This window comes from Oncorhynchus tshawytscha, unplaced genomic scaffold (assembly GCF_018296145.1).
Source record: "Oncorhynchus tshawytscha isolate Ot180627B unplaced genomic scaffold, Otsh_v2.0 Un_scaffold_1746_pilon_pilon, whole genome shotgun sequence".
NCBI classification, from domain to species: Eukaryota; Metazoa; Chordata; class Actinopteri; order Salmoniformes; family Salmonidae; genus Oncorhynchus; species Oncorhynchus tshawytscha.
This window is the reverse complement of record NW_024609798.1, coordinates 433,675-449,088: the sequence shown is the minus strand read 5'-3', so window position 1 is coordinate 449,088 and position 15,414 is coordinate 433,675. Positions and strand designations below refer to the sequence as shown.

The 15,414-nt window shown below is 50.6% G+C and overlaps 1 protein-coding gene and 1 long non-coding RNA gene across 2 annotated transcripts in view; both read left to right on the top strand.

Annotated features, from left to right (window-relative positions):
* Positions 1-13,577, top strand: part of LOC121845922 (zinc finger CCHC domain-containing protein 7-like) — a 79,133-nt gene extending 65,556 nt beyond the window's left edge. The window contains exons 5-8 of the mRNA XM_042318256.1: positions 4,335-4,430; positions 4,682-4,799; positions 10,133-10,381; positions 13,255-13,577. Coding sequence (XP_042174190.1) covers positions 4,335-4,430; positions 4,682-4,799; positions 10,133-10,381; positions 13,255-13,577 — 786 coding nt within the window. The remainder of the gene's footprint in view (positions 1-4,334; positions 4,431-4,681; positions 4,800-10,132; positions 10,382-13,254) is intronic.
* Positions 13,578-14,442: 865 nt separating this feature from the next.
* On the top strand, positions 14,443-15,184 carry LOC121845924. The gene is made up of 2 exons (XR_006082855.1): positions 14,443-14,928; positions 15,086-15,184. It is a non-coding gene; the product is annotated as an uncharacterized LOC121845924 (long non-coding RNA).
* The last annotated feature ends 230 nt before the right edge of the window (positions 15,185-15,414 follow it).

Here is a 15,414-nt window from a genome sequence, read left to right as displayed (position 1 = left end):
CCTCACCCTGACCTCTCACCCCCTCACCCTGATCTCTCACCCCCTAACCCTGACCTCTCACCCCCTCACCCTGACCTCTCAACCTGACCTGTCACCCCTCCTCACCCTGACCCCTCACCCCCTCACCCTGACCTCTCATCCCCCTCACCCTGACCCCTCACCCTGACCTCTCACCCTGACCTCTCACCCCCTCACCCTGACCTTTCATCCCCCACACCCTGACCTCCCACCCCTAACATTGAAAAAACAGGAGTGCTCTTTGTCTCACCCTTCTCTCAGCCCTCACCCATATCTTCCCCCTCAGCCCTCACCCATATCATCAGCCCTCACCCATAGCTCCCCCTCAGCCCTCACCCATATCATCAGCCCTCACCCATAGCTCCCCCTCAGCCCTCATCCATATCATCAGCCCTCACCCATATCATCAGCCCTCACCCATATCTCCCCCTCAGACCTCACCAATATCTCAGCCCTCACCCTTCTCTCCCCCTCAGCCCTCACCCTTCTCTCCCCCTCAGCCCTCAACCTTCTCTCCCCCTCAGCCCTCAACCTTCTCTCCCCCTCAGCCCTCACCCTTCTCTCCCCCTCAGCCCTCACCCTTCTCTCCCCCTCAGCCCTCACCCTTCTCTCCCCAGCCCTCAACCTTCTCTCCCCCCTCAACCCTCACCCATAGCTCCCCCCTCAGCCCTCACCCATATCTCCCCCCTCAGCTTCAGACCCTGAAGATAGGAAGCGCGGGAGCGAGAATGAGAGAGGGAGGGGTGGAGGTTTATCCCCTTAATTAATATTGTCTGAGACAGACAAACACACACAGAAGCTATGACTGTCGTTATCACCGGTTGATGGGAAAGGATGGGATCGCATTTCTATTCTCTATTTCTGTCTTTGGTCCTTTCTCTTCTCTGCTGAATCAGAGTTTGGAGATAAGAGGAACCCAAGGTCAGAGAGAGACAGAGAGACAGAGAGAGGAGAGAGAGGGAGACAGACAGGGAGAGAGACAGAGAGAGACAGGAGAGAGAGAGAGAGAGAGAGAGAGAGAGAGAGAGAGAGAGAGAGAGAGAGAGAGAGACAGAGAGAGAGAGAGAGAGAGAGAGGAGAGAGAGAGAGAGAGAGAGAGAGAGAGACAGAGAGAGACAGAGAGAGAGAGACGGAGAGAGAGGGAGAGAGAGAGAGAGAGAGAGAGAGGAGAGAGAGAGAGAGAGAGAGAGAGAGAGAGAGAGAGAGAGAGAGAGAGAGACAGAGAGAGAGAGACAGAGGGAGACAGAGAGAGAGAGACAGAGAGAGAGAGAGAGAGAGAGAGAGAGAGGAGAGAGAGAGAGAGACAGCGAAAGAGTAGGAGACAGAGAGAGAGAGACAGAGAGAGAGACAGAGAGAGAGAGTAGAGAGAGAGAGAGGAGAGAGAGAGAGAGAGAGACACAGAGAGAGAGTAGGAGAGAGAGAGAGAGACAGAGAGGGAGACACAGAGAGAGAGAGAGACAGAGAGAGAGAGAGAGACAGAGAGAGACAGAGAGAGGGAGAGACAAAGAGGGAGAGACAGAGAGAGACACAGAGAGAGACAGAGAGAGAGAGAGAGGGGGAGAGACAAAGAGGGAGAGAGACAGAGAGAGAGGGGGGAAAAACACAGAGAGAGGAGGAGAGGTTGACAGAGCGGGAGAGCAAGAGAAGAGAGAAAGAGACCTACAGCCAATTTACATGAGAGATGAGCTGGATGGGGTGAAGGGGGTCGGGACATGGGGCTGTGATCTCCTAAAGAGTGTGTGTGTTTGTGTGTGTGTCTTTGTGATGGAGATGGGGCCAGCCGGCCGGCCGGTATGACCTGATAATGCCATGCCTCTCTAATAGCATTCATCCTCTCTGTCCTGAAACTACTCAAGTGGAAAAGAGAGGGAGGGAGAAAACCAGGGTGTGGAGATGGGGGGTGAGATGAGGGAGGAGGGGAGGAGATGAGAGAGGGAGGAGGGGAGGAGATGGGGGATATGAGGGAGGAGGGGAGGGGGAGGAGGGAGGAGATGAGAGAGAGAGAGAGGAGGGGAGGGGGGAGGAGATGAGGGGAGAGGAGGGGAGGGGGAGAGAGAGAGAGGGGGAGGGGGAGGAGATGAGAGAGGGAGGGGGGGGAGATGGGGGGGTATGAAGCAGAGAGAGAGGAGGGGGATGACGGGAAGGGAGGGAGGGATGAGGAGAGGGGGAGGAGGGGAAGGGAGGAGGAGGAGGAGGGATGAGGAGAGGATGGAGGGAGGGAGGGATGAGAGGATGGAAGGAGAGCTATATTTAATAGATAACGGTGCATTGGGAGGATATGATTTGCAATCACACCATCAGAGAGAGAATGGAGAGAATAGGGAGGGATGAGGAGAGGGGGAGAGAATCGAGAGGGGAGGGAGGGATGGGGGGGAGAGAATAGGGAGGGGCTTTGATATATTAGGTTTATGAGACCTGTGGGGAATCAGAGTAGTGTGAAATAGTTGACCACCCTTGTCTCAGAGCAGTGTGAAATAGTTGACCACGCTTCTCTCAGAGCAGTGCTGAAATAGTTGACCACGCTTCTCTCAGAGCAGTGCTGAAATAGTTGACCACCCTTGTCTCAGAGCAGTGCTGAAATAGTTGACCACCCTTGTCTCAGAGCAGTGCTGAAATAGTTGACCACCCTTCTCTCAGAGCAGTGCTGAAATAGTTGACCACCCTTGTCTCAGAGCAGTGCTGAAATAGTTGACCACGCTTGTCTCAGCAGTGCTGAAATAGTTGACCACCCTTGTCTCAGAGCAGTGCTGAAATAGTTGACCACCCTTGTCTCAGAGCAGTGCTGAAATAGTTGACCACGCTTGTCTCAGAGCGGTGCTGAAATAGTTGACCACCCTTGTCTCAGAGCAGTGCTGAAATAGTTGACCACGCTTGTCTCAGGCGATGCTGAAATAGTTGACCACGCTTGTCTCAGAGCCGATGCTGAAATAGTTGACCACGCTTGGCTTCAGTATTATGACGTTGGATGACTTTGGGAGTTTCGAACAACAATTGAATGTTTTTCCATTTTTGCGTCAGCTAACTTTATTCCAATGTTTTCATCATTCAGTGATATTTATTCCCGCTTGTCATTATCTATGGGGGGTGTGAATTCAGTTGTGGTTTAGAAACAGTTCATGTGGCGGGGCTCTGAGAGTGTACGACCGCCAGGAGGCCGGAGGTAACGGCCGCTGCCTAGCAACGAGTTGTAGAGCGTAAGTGTGAGCCGATGCCGCCTCAGCTTCATACTAAATAAACCGCGGGAAGAAGTTTACCGCCATCCTGACAAGGTTGGTTTGGGGGAAAATTAAAAGTTGAGGCTCAGTCGCCGGAAATACCTTTTAATATAAAAAGAAAAGTCTGCAAAAAACAAAATGTATCCTGTATCTCTCCTCTCTCTCTCTTCCCCCCAGACTAAGTCAGGTCCTGGGTCTCTCCTCTCCCCCCCAGACTAAGTCAGGTCCTGTATCTCTCCTCTCAACCCCCAGACTAAGTCAGGTCCTGTATCTCTCCCCCCCCCCAGACTAAGTCAGGTCCTGTATCTCTCCTCCCCCCCAGACTAAGTCAGGTCCTGTATCTCTCCCCCCCAGACTAAGTCAGGTCCTGTATCTCTCTTCTCCCCCCAGACTAAGTCAGGTCCTGTATCTCTCTTCCCCCCCAGACTAAGTCAGGTCCTGTATCTCTCCCCCCCAGACTAAGTCAGGTCCTGTATCTCTCCTCTCTCCCCCCAGACTAAGTCAGGTCCTGTATCTCTCCTCTCCCCCCAGACTAAGTCAGGTCCTGTATCTCTCCTCCCCCCCCAGACTAAGTCAGGTCCTGTATCTCTCCTCCCCCCCAGACTAAGTCAGGTCCTGTATCTCTCCTCTCCCCCCCAGACTAAGTCAGGTCCTGTATCTCTCCTCTCCCCCCAGACTAAGTCAGGTCCTGTATCTCTCCCCCCCCAGACTAAGTCAGGTCCTGTATCTCTCCTCTCCCCCCCAGACTAAGTCAGGTCCTGTATCTCTCCTCCCCCCAGACTAAGTCAGGTCCTGTATCTCTCCCCCAGACTAAGTCAGGTCCTGACTAAGTCAGGTCCTGTATCTCTCCTCCCCCCAGACTAAGTCAGGTCCTGTATTCTCTCCCCCAGACTAAGTCAGGTCCTGTATCTCTCCCCCAGACTAAGTCAGGTCCTGTATCTCTCCCCCAGACTAAGTCAGGTCCTGTATCTCTCCCCCCCCCCCAGACTAAGTCAGGTCCTGTATCTCTCCTCCACCCCCCCCCCCAGACTAAGTCAGGTCCTGTATCTCTCTCCCTCCCAGACTAAGTCAGGTCCTGTATCTCTCCTCTCTCCCCCCCAGACTAAGTCAGGTCCTGTACTGGTGGTAGAAGGAGAGGACAGCGCCAGGACCAACCCCTGCTGTTATAACTGCTCTCTCAGGGGACATTTTGGATTTGTGAGTATCTGTCCGCTCTGTCCCCTATCCCCTAGACAGTGCACTACCCATAGGGCCTCTGGTCAAAAGTAGTGCACTATGTAGGGAATAGGGGGCCATTTTGGGAAGTACTCCCTGATTCATCTCTCTACAATACTGTCTGAACTGGCCTGGATATTAACTGTGTGTCTGTGTGTCACTGTGTGTGTGTGTGTTTGTGTCTCTGTGTGTGTGTGTGTGTGTGTGTGTGTGTGTGTGTGTGTGTGTGTGTGGACTGCTCAGTGAGGAGGATGTTTGGGTGTTTCCCCCCCAACTCTCCCTTCATCAACCAATATGACTCTCGCCTTTCGATCCACAACCGAGATTACCGAGCTCAGCTCAGAGTTCAAGGTACACACACACACACACACACACACACACACACACACACACACACACACACACACACACACACACACACAAACACACCTCAATACACACACACACACACTTCAATACACACACAAACACACCTCAACACACACACAAACACACCTCAATACACACACACACACACACACTTCAATACACACACACACACACACACACACACACACACACACACACACACACACACACTCAACACACACACTTCAATACACACACACACACACACACACAACACACACACCAAACACACACACACACTCATCACACACACACACACACACCTCAACACACACACACACTCATTACACACTAAACTCAGCACAGACACCTCATTACACACTAAACTCAGCACAGACACCTCATTACACACTAAACTCAGCACAGACACCTCATTACACACTAAACTCAGTACAGACACCTCATTACACACTAAACTCAGCACAGACACCTCATTACACACTAAACTCAGCACAGACACCTCATTACACACTAAACTCAGCACAGACACCTCATTACACACTAAACTCAGCACAGACACCTCATTACACACTAAACTCAGTACAGACACCTCATTACACACTAAACTCAGCACAGACACCTCATTACACACTAAACTCAGCACAGACACCTCATTATTCACTAAACTCAGCACAGACACCTCATTACACACTAAACTCAGCACAGACACCTCATTACACACTAAACTCAGCACAGACACCTCATTACACACTAAACTCAGCACAGACACCTCATTACACACTAAACTCAGCACAGACACCTCATTACACACTAAACTCAGCACAGACACCTCATTATTCACTAAACTCAGTACAGACACCTCATTATTCACTAAACTCAGCACAGACACCTCATTACACACTAAACTCAGTACAGACACCTCATTACACACTAAACTCAGCACAGACACCTCATTACACACTAAACTCAGCACAGACACCTCATTACACACTAAACTCAGCACAGACACCTCATTACACACTAAACTCAGCACAGACACCTCATTACACACTAAACTCAGCACAGACACCTCATTACACACTAAAATCAGTACAGACACCTCATTACACACTAAACTCAGCACAGACACCTCATTACACACTAAACTCAGTACAGACACCTCATTACACACTAAACTCAGTACAGACACCTCATTACACACTAAACTCAGCACAGACACCTCATTATACACTAAACTCAGCACAGACACCTCATTACACACTAAACTCAGTACAGACACCTCATTACACACTAAACTCAGCACAGACACCTCATTACACACTAAACTCAGTACAGACACCTCATTATTCACTAAACTCAGCACAGACACCTCATTACACACTAAACTCAGTACAGACACCTCATTACACACTAAACTCAGCACAGACACCTCATTACACACTAAACTCAGCAGACACCTCATTACACACTAAACTCAGCACAGACACCTCATTACACACTAAACTCAGTACAGACACCTCATTATTCACTAAACTCAGCACAGACACCTCATTACACACTAAACTCAGTACAGACACCTCATTACACACTAAACTCAGCACAGACACCTCATTACACACTAAACTCAGCACAGACACCTCATTACACACTAAACTCAGCACAGACACCTCATTACACACTAAACTCAGTACAGACACCTCATTACACACTAAACTCAGCACAGACACCTCATTACACACTAAACTCAGTACAGACACCTCATTACACACTAAACTCAGCACAGACACCTCATTACACACTAAACAACACAGACACCTCATTACACACTAAACTCAGTATAGACACCTCATTACACACTAAACTCAGCACAGACACCTCATTACACACTAAACTCAGTACAGACACCTCATTACACACTAAACTCAGCACAGACACCTCATTACACACTAAACTCAGTACAGACACCTCATTACACACTAAACTCAGTACAGACACCTCATTACACACTAAACTCAGCACAGACACCTCATTACACACTAAACTCAGCACAGACACCTCATTACACACTAAACTCAGCACAGACACCTCATTACACACTAAACTCAGCACAGACACCTCATTACACACTAAACTCAGCACAGACACCTCATTACACACTAAACTCAACACAGACACCTCATTACACACTAAACTCAGTACAGACACCTCATTACACACTAAACTCAGCACAGACACCTCATTACACACTAAACTCAGTACAGACACCTCATTACACACTAAACTCAGCACAGACACCTCATTACACACTAAACTCAACACAGACACCTCATTACACACTAAACTCAGTACAGACACCTCATTACACACTAAACTCAGTACAGACACCTCATTATTCACTAAACTCAGCACAGACACCTCATTACACACTAAACTCAGCACAGACACCTCATTACACACTAAACTCAGCACAGACACCTCATTACACACTAAACTCAGCACAGACACCTCATTACACACTAAACTCAGCACAGACACCTCATTACACACTAAACTCAGCACAGACACCTCATTACACACTAAACTCAGTACAGACACCTCATTACACACTAAACTCAGCACACACACCTCATTACACACTAAACTCAGCACAGACACCTCATTACACACTAAACTCAACACAGACACCTCATTACACACTAAACTCAGCACAGACACCTCATTACACACTATACTCAGCACAGACACCTCATTACACACTAAACTCAGCACAGACACCTCATTACACACTAAACTCAGTACAGACACCTCATTACACACTAAACTCAGCACAGACACCTCATTACACACTAAACTCAGCACAGACACCTCATTACACACTAAACTCAGCACAGACACCTCATTACACACTAAACTCAGCACAGACACCTCATTACACACTAAACTCAGTACAGACACCTCATTACACACTAAACTCAGCACAGACACCTCATTACACACTAAACTCAGTACAGACACCTCATTACACACTAAACTCAGCACAGACACCTCATTACACACTAAACTCAGCACAGACACCTCATTACACACTAAACTCAGCACAGACACCTCATTACACACTAAACTCAGCACAGACACCTCATTACACACTAAACTCAGCACAGACACCTCATTACACACTAAACTCAGTACAGACACCTCATTACACACTAAACTCAGCACAGACACCTCATTACACACTAAACTCAGCACAGACACCTCATTACACACTAAACTCAGCACAGACACCTCATTACACACTAAACTCAACACAGACAGACACCTCACCTCATTACACACTAAACTCAGCACAGACACCTCATTACACACTAAACTCAGTACAGACACCTCATTACACACTAAACTCAGCACAGACACCTCATTACACACTAAACTCAGTACAGACACCTCATTACACACTAAACTCAGTACAGACACCTCATTACACACTAAACTCAGCACAGACACCTCATTACACACTAAACTCAGCACAGACACCTCATTACACACTAAACTCAGCACAGACACCTCATTACACACTAAACTCAGCACAGACACCTCATTACACACTAAACTCAGCACAGACACCTCATTACACACTAAACTCAGCACAGACACCTCATTACACACTAAACTCAGTACAGACACCTCATTACACACTAAACTCAGCACAGACACCTCATTACACACTAAACTCAGCACAGACACCTCATTACACACTAAACTCAGTACAGACACCTCATTACACACTAAACTCAGTACAGACACCTCATTATTCCTAAACTCAGCACAGACACCTCATTACACACTAAACTCAGCACAGACACCTCATTACACACTAAACTCAGCACAGACACCTCATTACACACTAAACTCAGCACAGACACCTCATTACACACTAAACTCAGCACAGACACCTCATTACACACTAAACTCAGCACAGACACCTCATTACACACTAAACTCAGTACAGACACCTCATTACACACTAAACTCAGTACAGACACCTCATTACACTAAACTCAGCACAGACACCTCATTACACACTAAACTCAGCACAGACACCTCATTACACACTAAACTCAGCACAGACACCTCATTACACACTAAACTCAGCACAGACACCTCATTACACACTAAACTCAGCACAGACACCTCATTACACACTAAACTCAGTACAGACACCTCATTACACACTAAACTCAGCACAGACACCTCATTACACACTAAACTCAGTACAGACACCTCATTACACACTAAACTCAGCACAGACACCTCATTACACACTAAACTCAGTACAGACACCTCATTACACACTAAACTCAGCACAGACACCTCATTACACACTAAACTCAGTACAGACACCTCATTACACACTAAACTCAGTCAGACACCTCATTACACACTAAACTCAGTGGGACACCTCATTACACACTAAACTCAGCACAGACACCTCATTACACACTAAACTCAGTCAGACACCTCATTACACACTAAACTCAGCACAGACACCTCATTACACACTAAACTCAGCACAGACACCTCATTACACACTAAACTCAGCACAGACACCTCATTACACACTAAACTCAGTCATTACAAACTCAGACAGACACCTCATTACTCACTAAACTCAGCACAGACACCTCATTACACACTAAACTCAGCACAGACACCTCATTACACACTAAACTCAGCGCAGACACCTCATTACACACTAAACTCAGTCAGTACAGACACCTCAGTTACACACTGAACTCAGTGCAGACAGATAGAGGGGTAATTGTTGACTAATGTAGTGATGGGAAGATTAACAAGATACAGTGAATTAATCACCATCCCTCCCTCTTTCCCCCTCCATCTCTCTCTCCCTACCACTCCATCCCTCCCTCTCTCTCTCATCCCTCTCTCTCCATCCCTCCCTCTCTCTCCATCCCTCCCCCTCTCTCTCTCTCTCTCTCTCTCATCCCTCTCTCTCTCCATCCCTCTGTCTCTCTCTCCATCCCTCTCTCTCCATCCCTCTCTCTCCATCCCTCCCCCTCTCTCTCTCTCTCCATCCCTCTCTCTCTCCATCCCTCTGTCTCTCTCTCATCCCTCTCCATCCATCCATCCCTCTCTCCCTCCATCCCTCCATCCCTCCCCCTCTCTCTCTCTCTCTCATCCCTCTCTCTCTCCATCCCTCTGTCTCTCTCTCCATCCCTCTCTCTCCATCCATCCATCCCTCTCTCTCCATCTCTCTCTCTCTCCATCCCTCCATCTCTCTCTCTCTCTCTCTGTAGAGTTGAAGGATGCAGGCCTGTTCCCGTGTCAGGTCTCACCAGACGGTGACGCCCGAGACGATCCGCCGGGCAAACGCCAGAGAACCGACTCTAACCCGAGCTACAGGCCGTACCAGAACTACCCCCCTAAACCCTACCATAGTGCTACTCCTAGCCGTACCCACATCAGGTTCAGCGGTGGCCAGGAGAAACCCTGGACTCCTAAACGCAAACTAAAGGAGAGCAGAGAGGGGAAGCGCTTCACTCCAGGTACCATCTTCTACTTGTATTCATGTGGACCGTAATGGGATTTTAGTCTGCTCTGGGATCTGTTAGTCTGCTCTGGGATCTGTTAGTCTGCTCTGGGATCTGTTAGTCTGCTCTAGGATCTGTTAGTCTGCTCTGGGATGTTAGTCTGCTCTGGGATCTGTTAGTCTGCTCTGGGATCTGTTAGTCTGCTCTGGGATCTGTTAGTCTGCTCTGGGATCTGTTAGTCTGCTCTGGGATCTGTTAGTCTGCTCTGGGATCTGTTAGTCTGCTCTGGGATCTGTTAGTCTGCTCTGGGATCTGTTAGTCTGCTCTGGGATCTGTTAGTCTGCTCTCTGGGATCTGTTAGTCTGCTCTGGGATCTGTTAGTCTGCTCTAGGATCTGTTAGTCTGCTCTGGGATCTGTTAGTCTGCTCTGGGATCTGTTAGTCTGCTCTGGGATCTGCTTGTTAGTCTGCTCTGGGATCTGTTAGTCTGCTCTGGGATCTGTTAGTCTGGGATCTCTGCTCTGGATCTGTTAGTCTGCTCTGGGATCTGTTAGTCTGCTCTGGGATCTGCTCTGGGATCTGTTAGTCTGCTCTGGGATCTGTTAGTCTGCTCTGGGATCTGCTTTAGGATCTGTTAGTCTGCTCTGGGATCTGTTAGTCTGCTCTGGGATCTGTTAGTCTGCTCTGGGATCTGCTCTAGGATCTGTTTGATTTGCTATCGGCTGCTTTAATCAGACCTCTCCTCCCCACCTCTCCTCCCCACCTCTCCTTCCCTCCTTCTCTCCTTTTCTTTCCTCCCCTCCTCTCCTCCCCACCTCTCCTCCCCCCTCCTCTCCTTCCCTCCTCCCCACCTCTCCTTCCCTCCTTCTCTCATTTTCTTTCCTCCCCTCCTCTCCTCCCCACCTCTCCTCCCCTCTTCTCCTTCCCTCCTCCCCACCTCTCCTTCCCTCCTCTCCTTCCCTCCTCCCCACCTCTCCTTCCCTCCTCCCCACGTCTCCTTCCCTCCTCTCCCCCCACCTCTCCTTCCCTCCTCCCCACATCTCCTTCCCTCCTCCCCACATCTCCTTCCCTCCTCCCCACCTCTCCTTCCCTCCTCCCCACATCTCCTTCCCTCCTCCCCACCTCTCCTTCCCTCCTCCCCACCTCTCCTTCCCTCCTCCCCACCTCTCCTTCCCTCCTCCCCACCTCTCCTTCCCTCCTCCCCACCTCTCCTTCCCTCCTCCCCACCTCTCCTTCCCCTCCCCCCACCTCTCCTTCCCTCCTCCCCACCTCTCCTTCCCTCCTCCCCACCTCTCCTTCCCTCCTCCCCACCTCTCCTTCCCTCCTCCCCACCTCTCCTTCCCTCCTCCCCACCTCTCCTTCCCTCCTCCCCACCTCTCCTTCCCTCCTCCCCACCTCTCCTTCCCTCCTCCCCACCTCTCCTTCCCTCCTCCCCACCTCTCCTTCCCTCCTCCCCACCTCTCCTTCCCTCCTCCCCACCTCTCCTTCCCTCCTCCCCACCTCTCCTTCCCCCTCCCCACCTCTCCTTCCCTCCTCCCCACCTCTCCTTCCCTCCTCCCCACCTCTCCTTCCCTCCTCCCCACCTCTCCTTCCCTCCTCCCCACCTCTCCTTCCCTCCTCCCCACCTCTCCTTCCCTCCTCCCCACCTCTCCTTCCCTCCTCCCCACCTCTCCTTCCCCCTCCCCACCTCTCCTTCCCTCCTCCCCACCTCTCCTTCCCTCCTCCCCCACCTCTCCTTCCCTCCTCCCCACCTCTCCTTCCCTCCTCCCCACCTCTCCTTCCCTCCTCCCCACCTCTCCTTCCCTCCTCCCCACATCTCCTTCCCTCCTCCCCACATCTCCTTCCCTCCTCCCCACATCTCCTTCCCTCCTCCCCACATCTCCTTCCCTCCTCCCCACATCTCCTTCCCTCCTCCCCACATCTCCTTCCCTCCTCCCCCCACATCTCCTTCCCTCCTCCCCCCATCTCCTTCCCTCCTCCCCACCTCTCCTTCCCTCCTCTCCCCACCTCTCCTTCCCTCCTCCCCCACCTCCCTTCCCTCCTCCCCACCTCTCCCCCACCCTCCTCCCCACCTCTCCTTCCCTCCTCTCCCCACCTCTCCTTCCCTCCTCCCCACCTCTCCTCCCCCACCTCTCTCCCCCCCTCCTCTCCCCCTCCTCCCCCACCTCTCCTCCCCTCCTCTCCTCCCCACCTCTCCTTCCCTCCTCTCCCCACCTCTCCTTCCCTCCTCCCCCCACCTCTCCTTCCCTCCTCCCCCACCTCTCCTTCCCTCCTCCCCCACCTCTCCTTCCCTCCTCCCCACCTCTCCTTCCCTCCTCCCCCACCTCTCCTTCCCTCCTCCCCACCTCTCCTCCCCTCCTCTCCCCACCTCTCCTCCCCTCCTCCCCCACCTCTCCTCCCCACCTCCCTTCCCTCCTCCCCACCTCTCCTTCCCTCCTCCCCCTACCTCTCCTTCCCTCCTCCCCACCTCTCCTCCCTCCTCCCCACCTCTCCTTCCCTCCTCCCCACCTCTCCTTCCCTCCTCCCCCACCTCTCCTTCCCTTCCCTCCCCCCACCTCTCCTTCCCTCCCCCCACCTCCTTCCCTCCTCCCCACCTCTCCTTCCCTCCTCCCCACCTCTCCTTCCCTCCTCCCCCCCTCTCCCCACCTCATCTCCCTACCTCTCTCCCCTCCTCTCCCCACCTCTCCTTCCCTCCCCCCACGTCTCCTTCCCTCCTCCCCACCGCTCCTTCCCTCCTCCCCACCGCTCCTTCCCTCCTCCCCACATCTCCTTCCCTCCTCCCCCACCTCTCCTTCCCTCCTCTCCCTACCTCTCCTTCCCTCCTCCCCACATCTCCTTCCCTCCTCCCCACCTCTCCTTCCCTCCTCCCCACCTCTCCCTAACCCACAGCTTCAGCCACGCCCAAATCCAACATGGCTGACAGGAACCAGCCGGGAGTCAGGAAAGGCAGAAGAAGAAACAACGGAAACCGGCCAAAAACAAAATGGTCGCCGCCGCAGACGAGTCTCTTGACTTCCCCGAGGAGAAGGCCCCTCCACCAAGAAGAGAAAGAAGAAGGGGCCCAAGGGCCCTCCCCCCTCGGCCGGAGCCCCTCCTACCTTCCATCCCAAGGGCCCCGCCTCCCACACCCCCGACCGTCTGTTTGGGGCGGCGAAGAAGGGAGCGAGGAAGAAGAAGAGGAGAGAGAACGGGAGAGACAGGAAGGCTGCTAAGGAGGAGAAGATGTTCCCCACGGACGAAAACCTGTTCCTCATCAAACAGAGGAAACCTAGGAGATAAGAGGGGGGGGGTGTTGTTCCTCATCAGAGGATACCTAGGAGGTAACATGGGGGGGGTTGTTCCTCATCAGAGGATACCTAGGAGGTAACATGGGGGGTTGTTCCTCATCAGAGGATACCTAGGAGATAACATGGGGGGGGTTGTTCCTCATCAGAGGATACCTAGGAGATAACATGGGGGTGTTCCTCATCAGAGGATACCTAGGAGATAACATGGGGGGGTGTTGTTCCTCATCAGAGGATACCTAGGAGATAACATGGGGGGGGTTGTTCCTCATCAGAGGATACCTAGGAGGTAACATGGGGGGGGTTGTTCCTCATCAGAGGATACCTAGGAGATAACATGGGGGGTTGTTCCTCATCAGAGGATACCTAGGAGATAACATGGGGGTGTTCCTCATCAGAGGATACCTAGGAGATAACATGGGGGTGTTCCTCATCAGAGGATACCTAGGAGATAACATGGGGGGTTGTTCCTCATCAAACAGAGGAAACCTAGGAGATAACATGGGGGGTTGTTCCTCATCAGAGGATACCTAGGAGATAAGAGGGGGGGTTGTTCCTCATCAGAGGATACCTAGGAGATAACATGGGGGGGTGTTCCTCAGAGGATACCTAGAGATAACATGGGGGGGGGTGTTCCTCATCAGAGGATACCTAGGAGATAACATGCAGAGGGATGGGGGTAGAGTGCATATGTCATACATTTTGGCAAAGCTTTCATGTACAGTACAAATGTTTGTGTATGTGTGTGTGTGTGTGTGTGTGTGTGTGTGTGAGAGAGAGATGTGTGTGTGGGTTGGGGGGATTGTGTGTGTGTGGGTTGGGGGGGTAACTCTTTGAAGGACTCATTCTGTTTTATTAAAAGGAGAGGTTGACCTGTTATCACCGTTCTAGAGACTACATCCTGTCAATCTATTAAAGGAGAGGTTTCTGTCAATATATTAAAGGAGAGGTTTCTGTCAATCTATTAAAGGAGAGGTTTCTGTCAATCTATTAAAGGAGAGGTTTCTGTCAATCTATTAAAGGAGAGGTTTCTGTCAATCTATTAAAGGAGAGGTTTCTGTCAATCTATTAAAGGAGAGATTTCAGGGACCTGTTATCACCGTTCTAGAGACTACATCCTGTTAATCTATTAAAGGAGAGGTTTCAGGGACCTGTTATCACTGTTCTAGAGACTACATCCTGTTAATCTATTAAAGGAGAGGTTTCTGTCAATATATTAAAGGAGAGGTTTCTGTCAATCTATTAAAGGAGAGGTTTCTGTCAATCTATTAAAGGAGAGGTTTCAGGACCTGACCGTTCTAGAGACTACATCCTGTTAATCAATTTCTATCATTAAAGGAGAGGTTTCAGAGACTAGAGACTACATCCTGTTCCATTAAAGGAGAGGTTTCACCTGTTATCTAGAGACTACATCCTGTCAATCTATTAAAGGAGAGGTTTCTGTTAATCTATTAAAGGAGAGGTTTCAGAGACCTGACCGTTCTAGAGACTACATCCTGTCAATCCATTAAAGGAGAGGTTTCTGTCAATATATTGATCCATTCATAAATTGATTAAAAGTCTGAAGAGATAAATATACGTTGATGTCACCAGAAAGAGGTCCGTGATGATGATGTTTTGAGAAGCCAGTCCCCTTCTACAGTATTTACAGTTGAAGTCAGTTCCCCTTCTACAGTAGTTACAGTTGAAGTCAGTTCCCCTTCTACAGTATTTACAGTTGAAGTCAGTTTGAAGTCAGTTCCCCTTCTACAGTATTTACAGTTGA